The sequence below is a fragment of the Rana temporaria genome, chromosome 2 (assembly GCF_905171775.1).
Source record: "Rana temporaria chromosome 2, aRanTem1.1, whole genome shotgun sequence".
Classification (NCBI taxonomy): Eukaryota; Metazoa; Chordata; class Amphibia; order Anura; family Ranidae; genus Rana; species Rana temporaria.
The window spans coordinates 123526777-123541844 of record NC_053490.1 but is presented as its reverse complement, the minus strand read 5'-3'; the positions used below and the strand labels follow the sequence as shown (position 1 = coordinate 123541844).

The 15068-nt window shown below is 47.0% G+C and overlaps 1 protein-coding gene across 1 annotated transcript in view; it reads left to right on the top strand.

Annotated features, from left to right (window-relative positions):
• Positions 1–15068, top strand: part of MBD6 (methyl-CpG binding domain protein 6) — a 98915-nt gene that overhangs the window by 25506 nt on the left and 58341 nt on the right. Inside the window, exons 2-3 of the mRNA XM_040340914.1 lie at positions 10054–10242; positions 13169–13305. Of these exons, the coding sequence (XP_040196848.1) occupies positions 13193–13305 (113 nt within the window). The 5' untranslated portion in view covers positions 10054–10242; positions 13169–13192. The remainder of the gene's footprint in view (positions 1–10053; positions 10243–13168; positions 13306–15068) is intronic.

The following is a 15068-nucleotide window of genomic DNA, read 5'->3' as shown; positions in this document are numbered from 1 at the left end:
CCGCTGCCCGTCAGTGCAGCCATATCAGTGCCCATAATTGAAGAAGAAAACTTAATTATTTACAAAAAAAATTAACAGAAACAAACTTTTTTTTCAAAATCTTTTTTGTATTTTTTTTTTTTATATACGTTGCGCAAAAAATAAAAATCGCAGTGGTGATCAAATACCACCAAAAGAAAGCTCTATTTGTGGGAAAAAAATGTGTTTGGGTACAGTGTAGCATGACCGCACAATTGTCATTCAAATTGCGACAGCGCTGAAAGCTGAACATTGGCTTGGGCAGGAAGGTGCGTAAGTGTCCGGTATTTTTGACCAGGGTGATGCTGTAGACGTTATCTATTTTTTATATTTTTGTCTATCTAGTTTATCGTTTTCAGCAAAGCATTTGATCTGCTTCTACATAATCTGATAAAGTTATACAAATTCGTTACAAAGTGTAACTTTTTGTTTTGTATAGAGTGGAGAGGGATTACAACACCTGTCAGTTTTCATTGCTGTCTGTTATGGGTGCAACGGATCAAAAAACTCACGGTTCGGATCGTTCCTCGGATCAGAGTCAGATTGGATCATTTTTCTGATCAGCAAAAAAAATAAAAAATCTCACCCACTGTAATATCCACATCCCCTCCCCCCCACTGTAATATCCACATCTGCCCCACTGCAGTGGCGTTACTGGGGGTTGGTGTCATCCGGTGCAAAAAAAAAAAATGGTGTCACACCCCCCCCCCCCCCCCACCAACTATCGTCCCCCCCCTCCTCAGTACAGCCCCCCTCCATCAGTATAGACCCCGCTCCCTTGGTACAGACGCCCCCACCTCAGTTACAGACCACCCAGTAGGACACCCCCCCCTCAGTACCGAGTCTCCCCCCCCTCCCAGTAGTACAGACAGTACCCCCCCTCAATGCAGACACCTTCCCAGTAGTACAGACAGTAACACCCCCCCAGTAGTACAGACAGTAACCCCCCCTCAGCGCAGACACCCCCCCAGTAGTACAGACAGTAACCCCCCCTCAGTGCAGACACCCCCTCAGTAGTACAGACAGTACCCCCTCAGTGCAGACACACCCCCAGTAGTACAGACAGTAATCCCCCCCCCCCCCCTCAGTGCAGACTCCTCATCAGTACGACTCCCAGTCCCCCTTACAGACCTCAGACAGTGGTGTGCGTGTCCCTCGAGCGCGGGCTCCTCCTCCTCTGTGGGTGTAAACAGAGGAGGGGCCGCCGCCGGGTGTACCAAGATGGCCGCAGATCAAATAGTGTGCCGATCGGAAGGGGGTGACCCGTTCGGATCAACTGTTATCCGTTGCACCACTACTGTCTGTGCTGCTCTTACACCCCTTTCACACTAAAACAGAGCTAAATAGCTTGTCGTTTTGCTGTGTTTTAGCAGTGCTTTCTCCCTCGTCTTCCAGGACGGCACGCTGAGAGTAGACTGGCCACCTGACAGGAAACACAATCAAAAAAAGAGGTTAAAAGGCCCCACCCTTCCCGTGTGCCTCAGTTTCTGATTGTGTTTCCCCTACAGCGAAACAGTTTTTTATTTTTTCACCTGACCTAAGGCCTGGGGCTGGTGGTCCCCCCCCCGGAGTCTAGACCACAGGTACTGGGTGCTTTTGGGTCCGGTCAAGGTGCTTTGCACTTTCCCGGGGGGGTATCCCTTCTTTATGGTCCAGGGAGGCTGAAAGTACTAACTAAGAAGAGTGCCTCCCTGGACGCCAGAGCCTCCTAGCTAGCAGGGCTTCCCTAGTGCTCTGAGGCGGCCGTTCCTCTCTCCCCCCCCCCGTCTTCCCTCCTACCTTACAGGGAGACTTCCCTCTCTGCAGCGTGGTGTCGGCTGGGCTGGGCGCCATCACTTGATGGGCGCGTATTGATGACGCGCACGACGTCGTGACGTCACTCCGCCCCTACAAGATGGCGGCCTCCACCGACGGATGCCGCATTTCGCTGCAGAGCACAGCAGAGGCAGAGCAACACGCAGCCCGGGAGAGAGAAGGGCCGGGCGCCCTCATCATGGAGGATCGTCTGACAGACCTGGCTGCTGAGGAGTCCACCCGGGGTGAGTCCTCCTTGTGTTCGGGGGGGGGTGGAATGGCTGCACTACCCCCTCCCCCCCCCCCCTTGTTGTAAAACCTCAGCTGTGAGAGTATGTTGCTAAAGGGCCTTTCTATTTTACATTATGTTTTAGGAGAGGACCCTTCTGCCCAGGGGGAAGCCAGTAGATCTACTAAGCCCCCTAAAAAAATTAAGAAATGTGGGAATTGTAATGATAAGCTCCCGATAGACTATAACAAGCCCTTTTGCTCCAAGTGTATCCTTAAACTAGCTGGGAAAGAGACCTCGCAAATCATGAAGGATTTTCTTTCTGTGCAGTCGGAAATGCTCGCCACTCTCAAAGATTTTAAATCCTCCTTGAAAAGTAGGGAGTCTGATCCCCCTATGCCTGGTCCTTCGTCCCAGGAGGGATCCACTTCTGCGCGGCTGGGGTCCCGCCAGCGAACTAGGAAGGCTCCTTCCTCTGACTCCGAGGATTCTGAGGTTACTCTTCAGGACGAGGGCCTGGCGGAAAGCCAGGCGGAGGAAGAGGACGAGGATGCCAGGTCAGGAAAATATATATTTTCCGCGGATGATATGGAGGGTCTTCTCGCAGCCATTTACGCCTCTGAGCAGATCCAACATCCAGCGGAGCAGGTTTCAGCCCAGGACAGGATGTATTTGGGTTTAATTAAGCCTCAGTCTAAGACTATCCCAGTGCATCAATCCCTCAAGGATATTATCCGGAGGGAATGGGCTGAGCCAGAAAAGAAACTTCCCAAATTTAAGACCTGGAAACGCCGCTGCTCCTTTAAAGATGAGGTGGAGGATACCTTTTTTAAAGTTCCCCGTCTTGACGCATCTTTAGCTCAGGTCTCTAGACAATCCGATCTCTCTTTTGAGGATGCAGGGAGTTTAAGGGATGCCATGGATAGGCGTGCTGATACCTCCCTCCGTAGAGCCTGGGAAGCCAATGCAGCCGCTTTGGGTCCTGCGTTAGCTTCAGCATGCGTCGCAAGGAACACTGCCGCTTGGACTTCCAGGCTGTTAGATCATCTAGCAAGTTCTTCCAAGTCTAGAGAAACTCAAGAGTCCCTCCAGGTTATCGGCAGTGCGGTAGCCTATTTGGCAGACGCAGCTATTGTGACGGTTCGCGCTTCAGCCAAGACTGGAGCACTTATCAATGCTTCTAGGAGAGCTGTCTGGCTGAAAACTTGGAGGGGCGACCTTGCATCAAAAAAACCGCTTGTGTGCGATTCCGTTTGAAGGTTCCCTCCTGTTCGGCACCGCATTAGATCAGGCCCTAGCGAGATCCTCTGAAAAAGGAAATAAGTTTCCCTCCAGACCTAGAGCAAATAGGGGGAAGTTTTTTCGTCCCAACCAGAGGAAAAACCCCCCTCCAGGGAAGAAATCGGCGCCCGGCAGGCGCTGGGGGTTTGGAAAAGATAAACCAAAGAGTGGGATCCTTTTTTCCAGCCCCAAGCCTGGTGAAAAGGATCCCAAGTGACGAGAGGGTAGGGGGCAGGCTCTCCAGGTTCCTTCCCGCTTGGGAGGAGATAACCAGGAGTCCTCACGTCCTTCAGATCATCAGGGAAGGTTACAGGCTAGAATTTCGCCAGTTTCCTCCCCCTATCTTTCTCCTCACACACCTACCAAGCGATCCTCGCAAAGCCGCTGGACTTTCCCAGAACGTTGCCAGCCTGGCCGAACAGGGAGTCATAGTCCCAGTCCCTCCAAATCAAGAGGGCCAGGGGGTATACTCCCATATTTTTGTCGTTCCCAAACCATCCGGGAAATTCAGATTGATCATCAATCTCAGACCCCTAAACGTTCATCTTCAATACAAAAAATTTCGTATGGAGAATGTTTACAGTCTCAGGGGCCTCTTGTTAGAGGGCGTGTTCATGGTGACAATAGACTTGAGGGATGCTTACCTTCACGTTCCTATTTGTCCGGATCACCAGAAATTCCTCAGATTCGCCCTCACCTCTGCCCAAGGAGTTCAACACTGGCAGTTCTCGGCCCTCCCCTTCGGACTTGCTTCCAGTCCGAGGGTGTTTACGAAGGTCCTGGCAGAGGTGATGGCTTTTCTACATTTGAAGGGGATCTCCCTCGTCCCTTACTTGGACGACCTTTTGCTCTTCAACCTAAGTCGGGATCAGCTCCTTTTGGACCTGGCCACTGTCATAACCACCCTGGAATCCCTTGGTTGGATCGTGAACAAGGAGAAGTCTTCTCTCCTTCCAGAACAAAGGAAGATGTACCTAGGTTTTCTTATAGACTCCCTAGAAAGGAAGCTTGTCTTATCCCAAGACAAAGCACAGGGTCTTATGACAGCGGTCAGGTCCCTAGTAGCGGCTGTAGATTCCTCTTTCAGAGAAATCATGAGGTTGTTGGGACGGATGACTTCGTGCATCCCGGCAGTTCCTTGGGCCCAACTCCACTCAAGGCCCCTGCAGGCCTTCCTTCTCTCATCTTGGGGGGGAACGGAAGAGACGTTGGACACCAGGGTCAGTATCCCGGTTCCAGTAAAAGACACCTTACAGTGGTGGCTGTTTCCCCAGAACCTTTTAAAGGGTCGTCTGTGGAGTCAGGTCAACCCGATCAAAGTCACTACAGATGCCAGCAGCTGGGGTTGGGGAGCCCATACGGAGGAACTTCGAGCCCAGGGTTCTTGGAATCCCCAGCAAAGGCGGGCTTCTTCCAACTACCGGGAGTTATTGGCGGTTGGGGAGGCTCTGGAAGCCTTCGAGGAGAGAATTCAGGGCCGAGAGGTCCTAGTCCTCTCCGACAACGCGACTACGATCGCCTTTCTCAACCGGCAGGGGGGCACCAGGTCACACTCTCTCCTAGCCCTCTCCCTAAGGATCCTAAGTTGGGTAGAACAGAGGGTGCCCTCTCTTCTAGCGGTCCATATAAGAGGGACCCTCAATCTGGAGGCCGATTTTCTGAGCCGCCAGCCCATCCTTCAGGGGGAATGGGAATTATGCCCGGAGACCTTCAGCTGGATTTGCCAACAGCTCGGTCGCCCAGAAGTAGACCTCTTTGCGTGCAAGGGGAACAAAAAGACAGGTTCTTTTCCCTCTCCCGAGAGCAGGGTTCACTGGGGGTGGATGCGTTGGCTCAACCCTGGAGATTCCGGTTGGCCTACGCCTTTCCTCCCTTGAATCTCATCCCAAGGGTTCTGCAAAAATTGAACGCCTCAGACACCAACCTGATTTTAATCGCTCCTTGGTGGCCCAAGAGGTCCTGGTTCCCCACCCTGAAACATTGGGCTCTAGCTCCCCCGCTTCCTCTCCCTCTCCGGGCGGGTCTTCTGCGGCAAGGGCCGGTCTCTCATCCGAATCCAGAATTCTTCAGCCTGACGGCATGGCTCTTGAGAGGTGGAACCTGCAGCAGAGAGGCTGTTCGGAAAAGGTGATAGGAACCCTGTTGGCTAGTCGCAAGAAAGTCACCAGACTCATCTATGCGAGAATTTGGGGGGTCTTTTCGCGCTGGTGCTCCGCGAAACAGATCTCCTACCCTGACATCCCCGCCATCCTGGATTTCCTCCAGGATGGGGTGGAACTAGGCTTAGCCACTAAGACCTTGAGAGTCCAAGTTACGGCCTTGTCCTATTTTTTGGACAGGAGCCTTTCTGGGGATCCTCTTATTAGGAGGTTTCTGACAGCTAGGGACAGACTTTCCCCTATAAAAGTGTCTAGAGTTCCCCCTTGGGACCTCTCCCTAGTCTTGAATCGGCTATCTAAGGCACCATTCGAACCTATAGATAGTATTCCAATTAAATTACTTTCATTTAAATTTACTTTTTTGTTGGCTATCACGTCTGCCAAAAGAGTTGGAGACATGCATGCTTTTTCCATTAAGGAACCCTTTCTTCGGGTTTTTGAAGACAGGGTGGTACTGAGTCAGGATCCTCTGTACCTGCCCAAAGTGGCAACTAAATTCCACAGATCCCAGGAGGTAGTCCTCCCTTCGTTTTGCGCAGATCCCAAGAATGAGAAGGAGGCTACTTTTCATTGCTTGGACGTAAGACGTTGTCTTTTGATTTATTTAGAGAGGGTAAGTGAGTTTAGGAATTCCCCTCATCTTTTGGTTAATTTTTCTGGTCAGAAAAAGGGTCAGCAGGCAACGAAAGTTTCTATATCCAGATGGATCAGGCAGGCTATTTCTTTATCCTACACCTTAGCGGGTAGACCAGTTCCTGTTATCAAGGCCCATTCCACCCGATCACTGGCAGCCTCCTGGGCAGAGAGAGCAGGAGCTTCCATAGAACAAATATGTAAAGCGGCGACCTGGTCAAGCCAGAATAGGTTCGTCAGACATTACAGAGTCGAACTGCTGTCACCGCAAGATCTAATGTTTGGTAGGAAGGTCCTACAGACGGTGGTCCCGCCCTAAGGTAGGCCAGAAGATTGCTTGTTTTTCTCTCAGCGTGCCGTCCTGGAAGACGAGGGAGAAATGACCAGTTACACTTACCGGTAGCTGGATTTCTACGATGTCTTACAGGACGGCAGGCCTACTTCCCTCCCTGTTATTTACTGCTATCCGGAGTTATTTTTTGTTAGGTCCTAGGACCGTGTTCTAATAGCGGTTACTTATCTACAAACTGAGGCACACGGGAAGGGTGGGGCCTTTTAACCTCTTTTTTTGATTGTGTTTCCTGTCAGGTGGCCAGTCTACTCTCAGCGTGCCGTCCTGTAAGACATCGTAGAAATCCAGCTACCGGTAAGTGTAACTGGTCTATTTCAGCCACTAGCAGGGCTTTTTTTAAGGTCCTGTGATGCATCCGCTAACGTCCGCAAAGATCTGCTTTTGCGGACGGAAGAAAACCCTATTTTTCTTCCGTCCGGCGGAACGGAACGGATGAATATGATTCCCCATAGGGGAGAGCGGAGGAGAGACAGGGCGGTCTCTGCACTGTGTGCGGGGACCGCCCTGTCCGCCGACAGCTCAGCGGCGATTAACGGAGGAATCCCCGCTGAGCCAAACGGGCTAACGGAGTGGATCAATACGGATCCGCTCCGTGTGAAAGAGCCCTTAAAGGTAAAGGTACATGTTTTTTCACCTTAATGCATCCTATGCATTAAGGTGAAAAAACATCCGACAGCACCGCCGTTTTACTTGCCTCACCCCTCGAAAGTCCCGCGCTCGTCCCCGTCATCCTCTTCTGTTCCCAGCCTGGCCGTTGATTTGCTAGGTTAGACGGATTGATAGCAGCGCAGCCATTGGCTGGCGCTGCTGTCAATCACATCCAATGATACGGAGGGCAGGGCTGAGTGATAGTCGGCGGCTATCCCTGCTGCTGTATCACAGGAGCGCGTCCGCAAGAGCTTTTCACCATGCGAGCTCGCTCGCATGATGGTGGAAAGCTCTTGCGGAGGGGGAGCCATGATAGCCGCCGAGGGAGCCCCGGAAGACGTGGACCGGGGCCACTCTGTGCAAAACGAGCTACACAGTGGAGGCAAGTATAACATGTTTGCTATTTTTAAGATTTTTTTTACTTTTTAGTGTCGTTTGACCTCATATTATATGGTTTCGGTAAATCTGAAGGAAAAAATCTACAGAAAATTGTTTAGTGTGTATCCAGCCTAGCTTCAAAGTCTGGAAAGGGGGAAAGCATGAACACTTCTTTAGCCAGTAAAGCCATTCATACAAGTGTAACAAGTTAAAGTGGAGGTTCACCCAAAAATCCACTTTTTGACATTAGCTCCAGCATACTGCTAACATCTGCAGTATGCTGTTTTTTTTTTTTTTTTGTACTTATCGATATATGAGCCCTTGTTATCCGGCTCCGAGCGGGGAATCCTACAGGGAATGGGCGTTTCTAAGCGAAGAGGAGTTGATTGACGGCTGCTAAGGCGCGTCACGCCTTACGAAAATACCCGAAGTGACACTCGGGCGTTTACGGCGCCTGCCGTGTAGAGCTGATTGCGCAGGCGCCGTAAACACCCGAGTGTCACTTTGGGTATTATCGGAAGACATGACGCGCTTTAGCAGCCCGTCAATCAACTCCTCTTCGCTTAGGAACGCCTATACCCGGAAGTAATCCCCCGCTCGGAGCCGGATAACAAGGGCTTGTATAACGATCAGTACAAAAAAAAAACGGCATACTGCAGATGTTGGCAGTATGCTGGAGGGATGTAGCTAATGTCAGAAAGTTTATTTTTGGGTGAACCCCCGCTTTAAGGGATGGAAAACCCTGCTTATACCTGCTCCCAGCATGCACTGGCCTTGAGTGCAGAAATTCCTATTTGAGTTTCCTTAGAAGGCTCATGAAAAATATAGATGTTATATTTAGCCCTCGTTCACATTGAATGCGGCTTTGAAATCGTGCGACTTCATCTGAATTTGCATGATTTCAAAGCTGCATGTCATTGTGACTTTGAAGACATCTGTGCGGCTTCATGCACAGATGTCTATATGCAAGTCGCACCCAAAATTTCCAAAAGTAGTGCAGGAACTACTTTTTCAATTAATGCGGCATCGCAAAGTCCGTGTTGCAGCGGTTTGAACATGCCGTTGTTGCCGACAAGATGCGACTTGTCATGCGATTTGACCTGTAAAATTGCAGTCTAAGTTGCTCCAATGTGAACAAGGGCTTTATGGTACATTGGTATGATCTATCCTAAAAGAAATTCAGGTAATACATGATTTTCGAGCTAGGACGTTGCTGAAGGGGGTGATGGAAATAAATTTGCAGTGCCTGTGTTTTGTTGGGCCTTCTGATATCCATGATTCAAGCCTTGATCTATCTGTACATAAAGAAGGGTAATAAATTCAGTTGGGTGTTAAGGGGTTAATTCAGGCTGACCCCCCCCCATTATTGCTTTCAGACTCCTCCTGTATATGCCTTTTCTGTCTTGTGGGAATGACTGCTATTCTTCCTGAGGGTAATAAATATCAATTTACTGGCTGGCAGGCTCTTTGTCCCGGTTATTTCATCTGGTTGGAGGCGAGAGAATGTAGAGGATGATCTTTTCCTTCCCCCCCATCCACTCCCTGCCCTGTCTATACAGGCACAGAGCACACTGACAGACACCTTACAGTCTTATCAGAAACACCACCAATATGGCAGCTGCCGCTGGCCTGAGCTCCCTCGCTGAGTCCAGCCTGTCCTACGGGGGAACTTAATGGAGACCTGTCAGTAATCGGCCTGGTGGGTGTAGAAGAGGGTTGGCTATCAATTCTACCTCTGTCTGGCAGGCAGTAATTCTGACTGATGCCGAGTGTGTCACATGGCCCGTAATAATGCCCAATAACGCATACATTTTTTCATAGACATTGTATTATTGGTAAAAGCAAAAGGATCAGTTTTGTACAGTACGTCACTAGAAAAACATAAATTCTCTTGATAAATATTGTTTGAGAATTATATGGCTGAAGCAAAGCTTTAATGGACAGATCAAAAGGGATTTTATGAAATAACAGGTTGTGGACGGTCGGTTATATATATATATTTTTTGTACTGGATTTTTAGATGCAGTAGTATCTGAACTGAGGGGTCCAAATCATTTCCTGAAAGTTGACAGCACATTTTTGCAAACCCGGGGATGGTTCACTGGGTGGTTAAATTATGTTATGTGAACACAGAGAAGCAGGACATCAATCTAATTTTTAGAAATTTGTTGTTATGTTTGTACTTTACTGTTGAGTTGCCCCGTGAACCAGCTATGAGAAGAACTCCATCCATTACACTTGCCTTTGAACATCTGGTGCCCCCCCAGGCTTGCACATCAGATATTTGTCAGCATTCCGGAAAGTACATCAGCCAATCCGGGATGTATTACATAAAACGTATGTAATTTTCCTGTTTGGGTAAAGGACAGTGGACCTATCATAATAACGTTTGGTTTGCCTCCTGTGTATATACAATCCTGGCCTTCTCTTAATGTTACTGACACTGTACTTTCCACTTGTAACTTGGTTAGATTCTCATTTAAATGTATTTTGTAATTGAATTGGACTAACACACTTAATTTAATCAGGTAACAATGATGCACTATTTTCTTTTCTTGCAGACAAGATGGATCCCTAGCAATCTCTGTAGATAGATCTCTCGGAGCTCCAAAGGAATACTCAAGGAGACAGTGATTACCAACCAACTCTGCCTCTTCCCACCACGGGAACCTGACACGCTGTGACTACACCATGTTGGGCCGTGAGGATCGCACACAGACCTAACGCCTATACTGTGCCGCGATGAGCAGGTACATTGAACCCCTGTAACTTTCATGGTTGCAATGACACATACATACAGTCATCAGATACTGAGATGTTGAAAACGGCGCTGACAGAAAGCAAGCCATTCTCCATAACTGGACTGCAGACCAAATCAATTCCAGCTTAAGATGGCTAAAACTGATGGCAAACAGAGAGTTGCATCCATCAGTAAATATTGTTTCAGTAACCACCTGTAATTTGCAATAAGTTACTTCCTTAACTCATAGAAATAGTAAAAGTAATTTTATTTGCTCTCATTTTGTAAAACCTAGTTTACATGGCTGATGCTCTGACTTCAACCCTTTTAGTCAGAGACTCAGAACAAGTATGCAGATAAGAAGTCTTGACTTTATTGTGACTTTTCTGATGTGCATACTTGTCATGGGCCTATGATAAAGTATTTTAGCCAGGGTGTATCAGTATTATAGTCGGGTAACCAGCATTTATTGAAGGAGATCATAAGTATACTTTCTTGGCTTTTTCTTATGAAAGTGTAATTATTTTGCCCATTTTCTTTAGGCATACACGTACTTGTAAATTGTAGATGGCCGTACCATCTAGATACCGTTGTGCTGATAAGTTTACCTACCCTGGACGAATTTAGGATTTCTTGGCCATTTTTCACAGAATATGAATGATAAACCAAAAACGTTTCTTTCACTCATGGTTAGTGTTTAGCTGAAGCCGTTTATTATCATTCAACTGTGTTTACTCTTTTTAAATCTTAATGACAACAGAAACTACCCAAATGATCCTGATCAAAAGTTTACATACCCCAGTTCTTAATACTGTGTATTGCCCCCTTTAACATCAATGACAGCTTGAAGTATTTTGTGGTATTTGTGGATGATGCCCTTTATCTTCTCAGATGGTAAAGCTGCCCATTCCTCTTGGCAAAAAGCCTTCAGTTCCTGTAAATAATTGGGCTGTCTTGCATGAACTGCACATTTGAGATCTCCCCAGAGTGGCTCAATGATATTGAGGTCAGGAGACTGAGATGGCCACTCCAGAACCTTCCCTTTATTCTGCTGTAGCCAATGACCGGTCGACTTGTCCTTGTGTTTTGGATCATTGTCATGTTGGAATGTCCAAGCACGTCCCATGCGCAGCTTTCTTGACTGATGAATGTAAATGTTCCTCCAGTATTTTTTGATAACATACTGCATTCATCTTGTCATCAACTTTGACCAAAAAATTTCCGTGGGTGCATGTTCTCAGTCCAAAATCACCAGGGTATGTAAACTTGATCAGGATCATTTGGGTAGATTCTGTTATGATTAAAAAGAGTCCCCTTTCACACTTATACGACTTGTCTTACGATTTTGTACTGCAAAATCGTATGACAAGTCATTCTCCATGATTTTCAATGAACACCATTCATACTGGCACGACTTTAAGTAGTGCTGACTTCAAAGTAGTCCCTGCACTACTTTGGTCTAACTTCCATGCGAGTTGATGTCCATAGACCTCAATGTTAAACCCTCAAGTAGCATGCAAATCGTACCTGAATAATATAGACACGATTTCAGTACAACTTTGTAAGCACAAGCAGCTTTTTAACCCTTGTCCCACCCAATCCTTTCAGCATAGTAGCCCCTCTCAAGCACATTTTTCCACCACACATTCACTTCCTGGTTATTCCCTCAGGAACAATGTGCTCCAAACAGGTAAAAATAAGAGACGTCCTCGATAATGAGCAAATCATTCGATTTATCTGTGAGCGCCCAGCTATTTATGATTTGTGTGACCCAAACTACAAAGACAAGATAAACTACAAAGACAATATCCCACTGATAACCAATGAAGGGGACATTCTTCCCACTGATAACCAATGAAGGGGACATTCTTCCCACTGATCACCAATGAAGGGGACATTCTTCCCACTGATCACCAATGAAGGGGACATTCTTCCCACTGACCACCAATGTAAGGAGCATTCTTCCCACTGACCACCAATGTAAGGAGCATTCTTCCCACTGACCACCAATGTAAGGAGCATTCTTCCCACTGACCACCAATGTAAGGAGCATTCTTCCCACTGACCACCAATGTAAGGAGCATTCTTCCCATTGACCACCAATGTAAGGAGCATTCTTCCCACTGACCACCAATGTAAGGGGTATTCTTCCCACTGATCACCAATGTAAGGAGCATTCTTCTCATTCTTCATTATAGAGGACCCAAAATTGACCCCTATCTTCACGATTGGCAATGATGGGATGTACCCAATATCGACCGTCTTCTCCGCCTCCGCTTCTCCTCCTCTTCTTCCTCATGCACTGCTACTGCTGCAGCAGCAATGACAACTGCGGTGGCAGGAAAAGGAATTGCCTCACACCATGTATGTTTTCATTGGTTGATGCCAAAGTTGTGGCAAAGTTGAAGTTGTACTGATCCCAAATCGTAGCTGCAAAATCGTGGCAAAATCACACGACTTTGTAGTCGTATAAGTGTGATAGTGGCCTAACCATGAGTGAAAAATGTTTTTGTGTTATCATTCATATTCTCTGAAAAATGGCCAATAAATCATAAATTCTGCCAGGGTATGTACACTTTTATAGGCACAACTGTACCTGGTTTTGATGTTTTCAGGGTCCCCACCCTTTTTCCCCAGGAGTTCCCGCAAATTAAAGTGCAACACAAAAAAGGGAAGACTGTCATAATGGCTGCAGCAAATGTGGACATCTGAAAACTCACCCAAATCTGGCGCACATCCTTAAACTAGAGTCCCTGAAAAGTCTAAAAAAACATTGGGTGGTTTCGTTTTCCAGCACTTTTTGAAAACGAAAATACCAGATTTGGGTGGATGTATCTTTTTGAAGTAATTTTATATATTACACAATATGGTGTTCTATTTTACAGCTTTCTATGAAACTGTCTAAAGTCATGTTTTGTGCCATCCTGTCCCTACAGGTACAAGAAAGAAGAGAGAACAAAATGAATGGCGGCAGTGAAAGTGGAGGAGGAGATAACTATGGAGGGGTCCCAGTGGTCCAGGTGCCTATTGGCTGGCAAAGGAGGGTGGAGCCAGGCACCGTGCTTTACATAAGGTAAAACATAGATATATATTTTTATTTATTATTATTTTTTTGTCAGTGTTGAAGCAATATCAACCTCATTAGTGTCAATAGTGTTAGTGTCAATATATTCATTTAAGAAATTTAAAATACCCGAATGCAAATTTAAATTATTTTTGCATTGCAATCAATATGTAAATGCATATGGAAAATACCGTAGTAATTTCTTAGTCGTACAGGACAAAGGATCTTTAGTCTTTGCCATGGGTTATATGCAGCTACCTTAAGGTGATTGGACAAAAAAGACCTGCAGGGACATCCCCTTTTTAACCCCTCCCACTCTCAACTAGCCACCCTGGCACATGGTGTATCATGTTGACGTAACAGCAGAGTACGTCACAGGTCTGTGGTCTGGGGCTCTGTTCTTTAAGACCCTTTCTGGGATACGTCCATCGTGGAGGGCAAAGCCAGGATGGATCTAATCCTTTACATCTCTATAAGTCTTTCTCCACAGTGCCCTAGTACCGTCTGTTCAGACGTTGACCCCAGTCCCTGCCTTCCTTTGGGGATATTGCTCTCCTCTTGGCTACACAGCCTTCCTTCAACTTATCTAGGGTAGAATTTTCTGCCACAATATCTGATTTCATGGGCAGTATGTGGGTCCTTTATAGAGGCTGCAGATAGCAAGGGTCACAAGCAAGCTCCTTCAGCGTTTCCTCCTGGGTTGGTCTCTGACTGCTTTTTGCTGCAGATATGCTGCCTAAGGAGGAAATAGAAGACCCCCCCTCCTACTGAGGACTCAGACCACGAATGGGTCACCTTCAGATTAAATTTCATTCAGGCTGAAAGGCATTATAAACCTGCCTACCTGCAATGTGTGTTTTTCACCTGCGTAAGATGTGCATTGATCATATAGTTTCATGGTGTCATTTGTTGCCCTGTATGCACAGCCTATACTAGAGTAAATCTTCACATTCCTGTCGGCAGTTTTTGTTTGTGTTCAAACATGCAGCATGCTCCATGGCACTGCATAGGTTAATGCATGACCTCTGTAGTCTGAGGACTATAATTTCATGTGAACAAACTGCATATTCCAAAATCCATGTCCCTCATTCTAGTGCTCTACAGGTGACATTACAGGACTGCATTAGAACTTCCACATTTGTGATGCAATTAAGAGGAAATGGCAAGGCATGTATTGGACACTGTGACTTGGAACAAGAAATTGCCTGTCCCTGGGAGCAAGCTACAGTTAGTCAGACCCTTACTCTCTGGACTAAACGCATGGCCTCAGATCCTAGCTCCATCTTAACAAACCCTTCAATTTTAAAACCAAGGGATTTTACCTTTTGAACCACTATGGTATGAACAACTTGGCAGATACACTTCTCCAGAAGGAGTCATTCCTTCCTCCATATGCGGAGGGTTCTTTAGCACAAATGTTGGCAAGAAACTCCTTGAGTGTCTACCCTTTGAGAGAGAACGCCCTGCTTGGATAAGCACATCAAGTAAATCACAGGGGCTGGAGGTACTCTCATCCCCCAGAAAAAGAAGGCTTGCTCTTAGTTGCCATCTATTCCTGAAGCTAGGAAAAGTTCCTTTAGTTTCGCTCAGCCCTCAAGCTTCAAGCCTAAGTTTGGAACAAACATTTTTGGGAAGGCATGGTCCTCCAAGCCAGCCAAGTATGGCTTCATGCACCCCTTCTCAGTAATGGGGGGTGTCCCAATTTGTCAATGTAGGGATGTCTGTTGGCTTTTCCAACCTTCTGGGTCCAGAGTGCAATTTCCAGGGGCTGC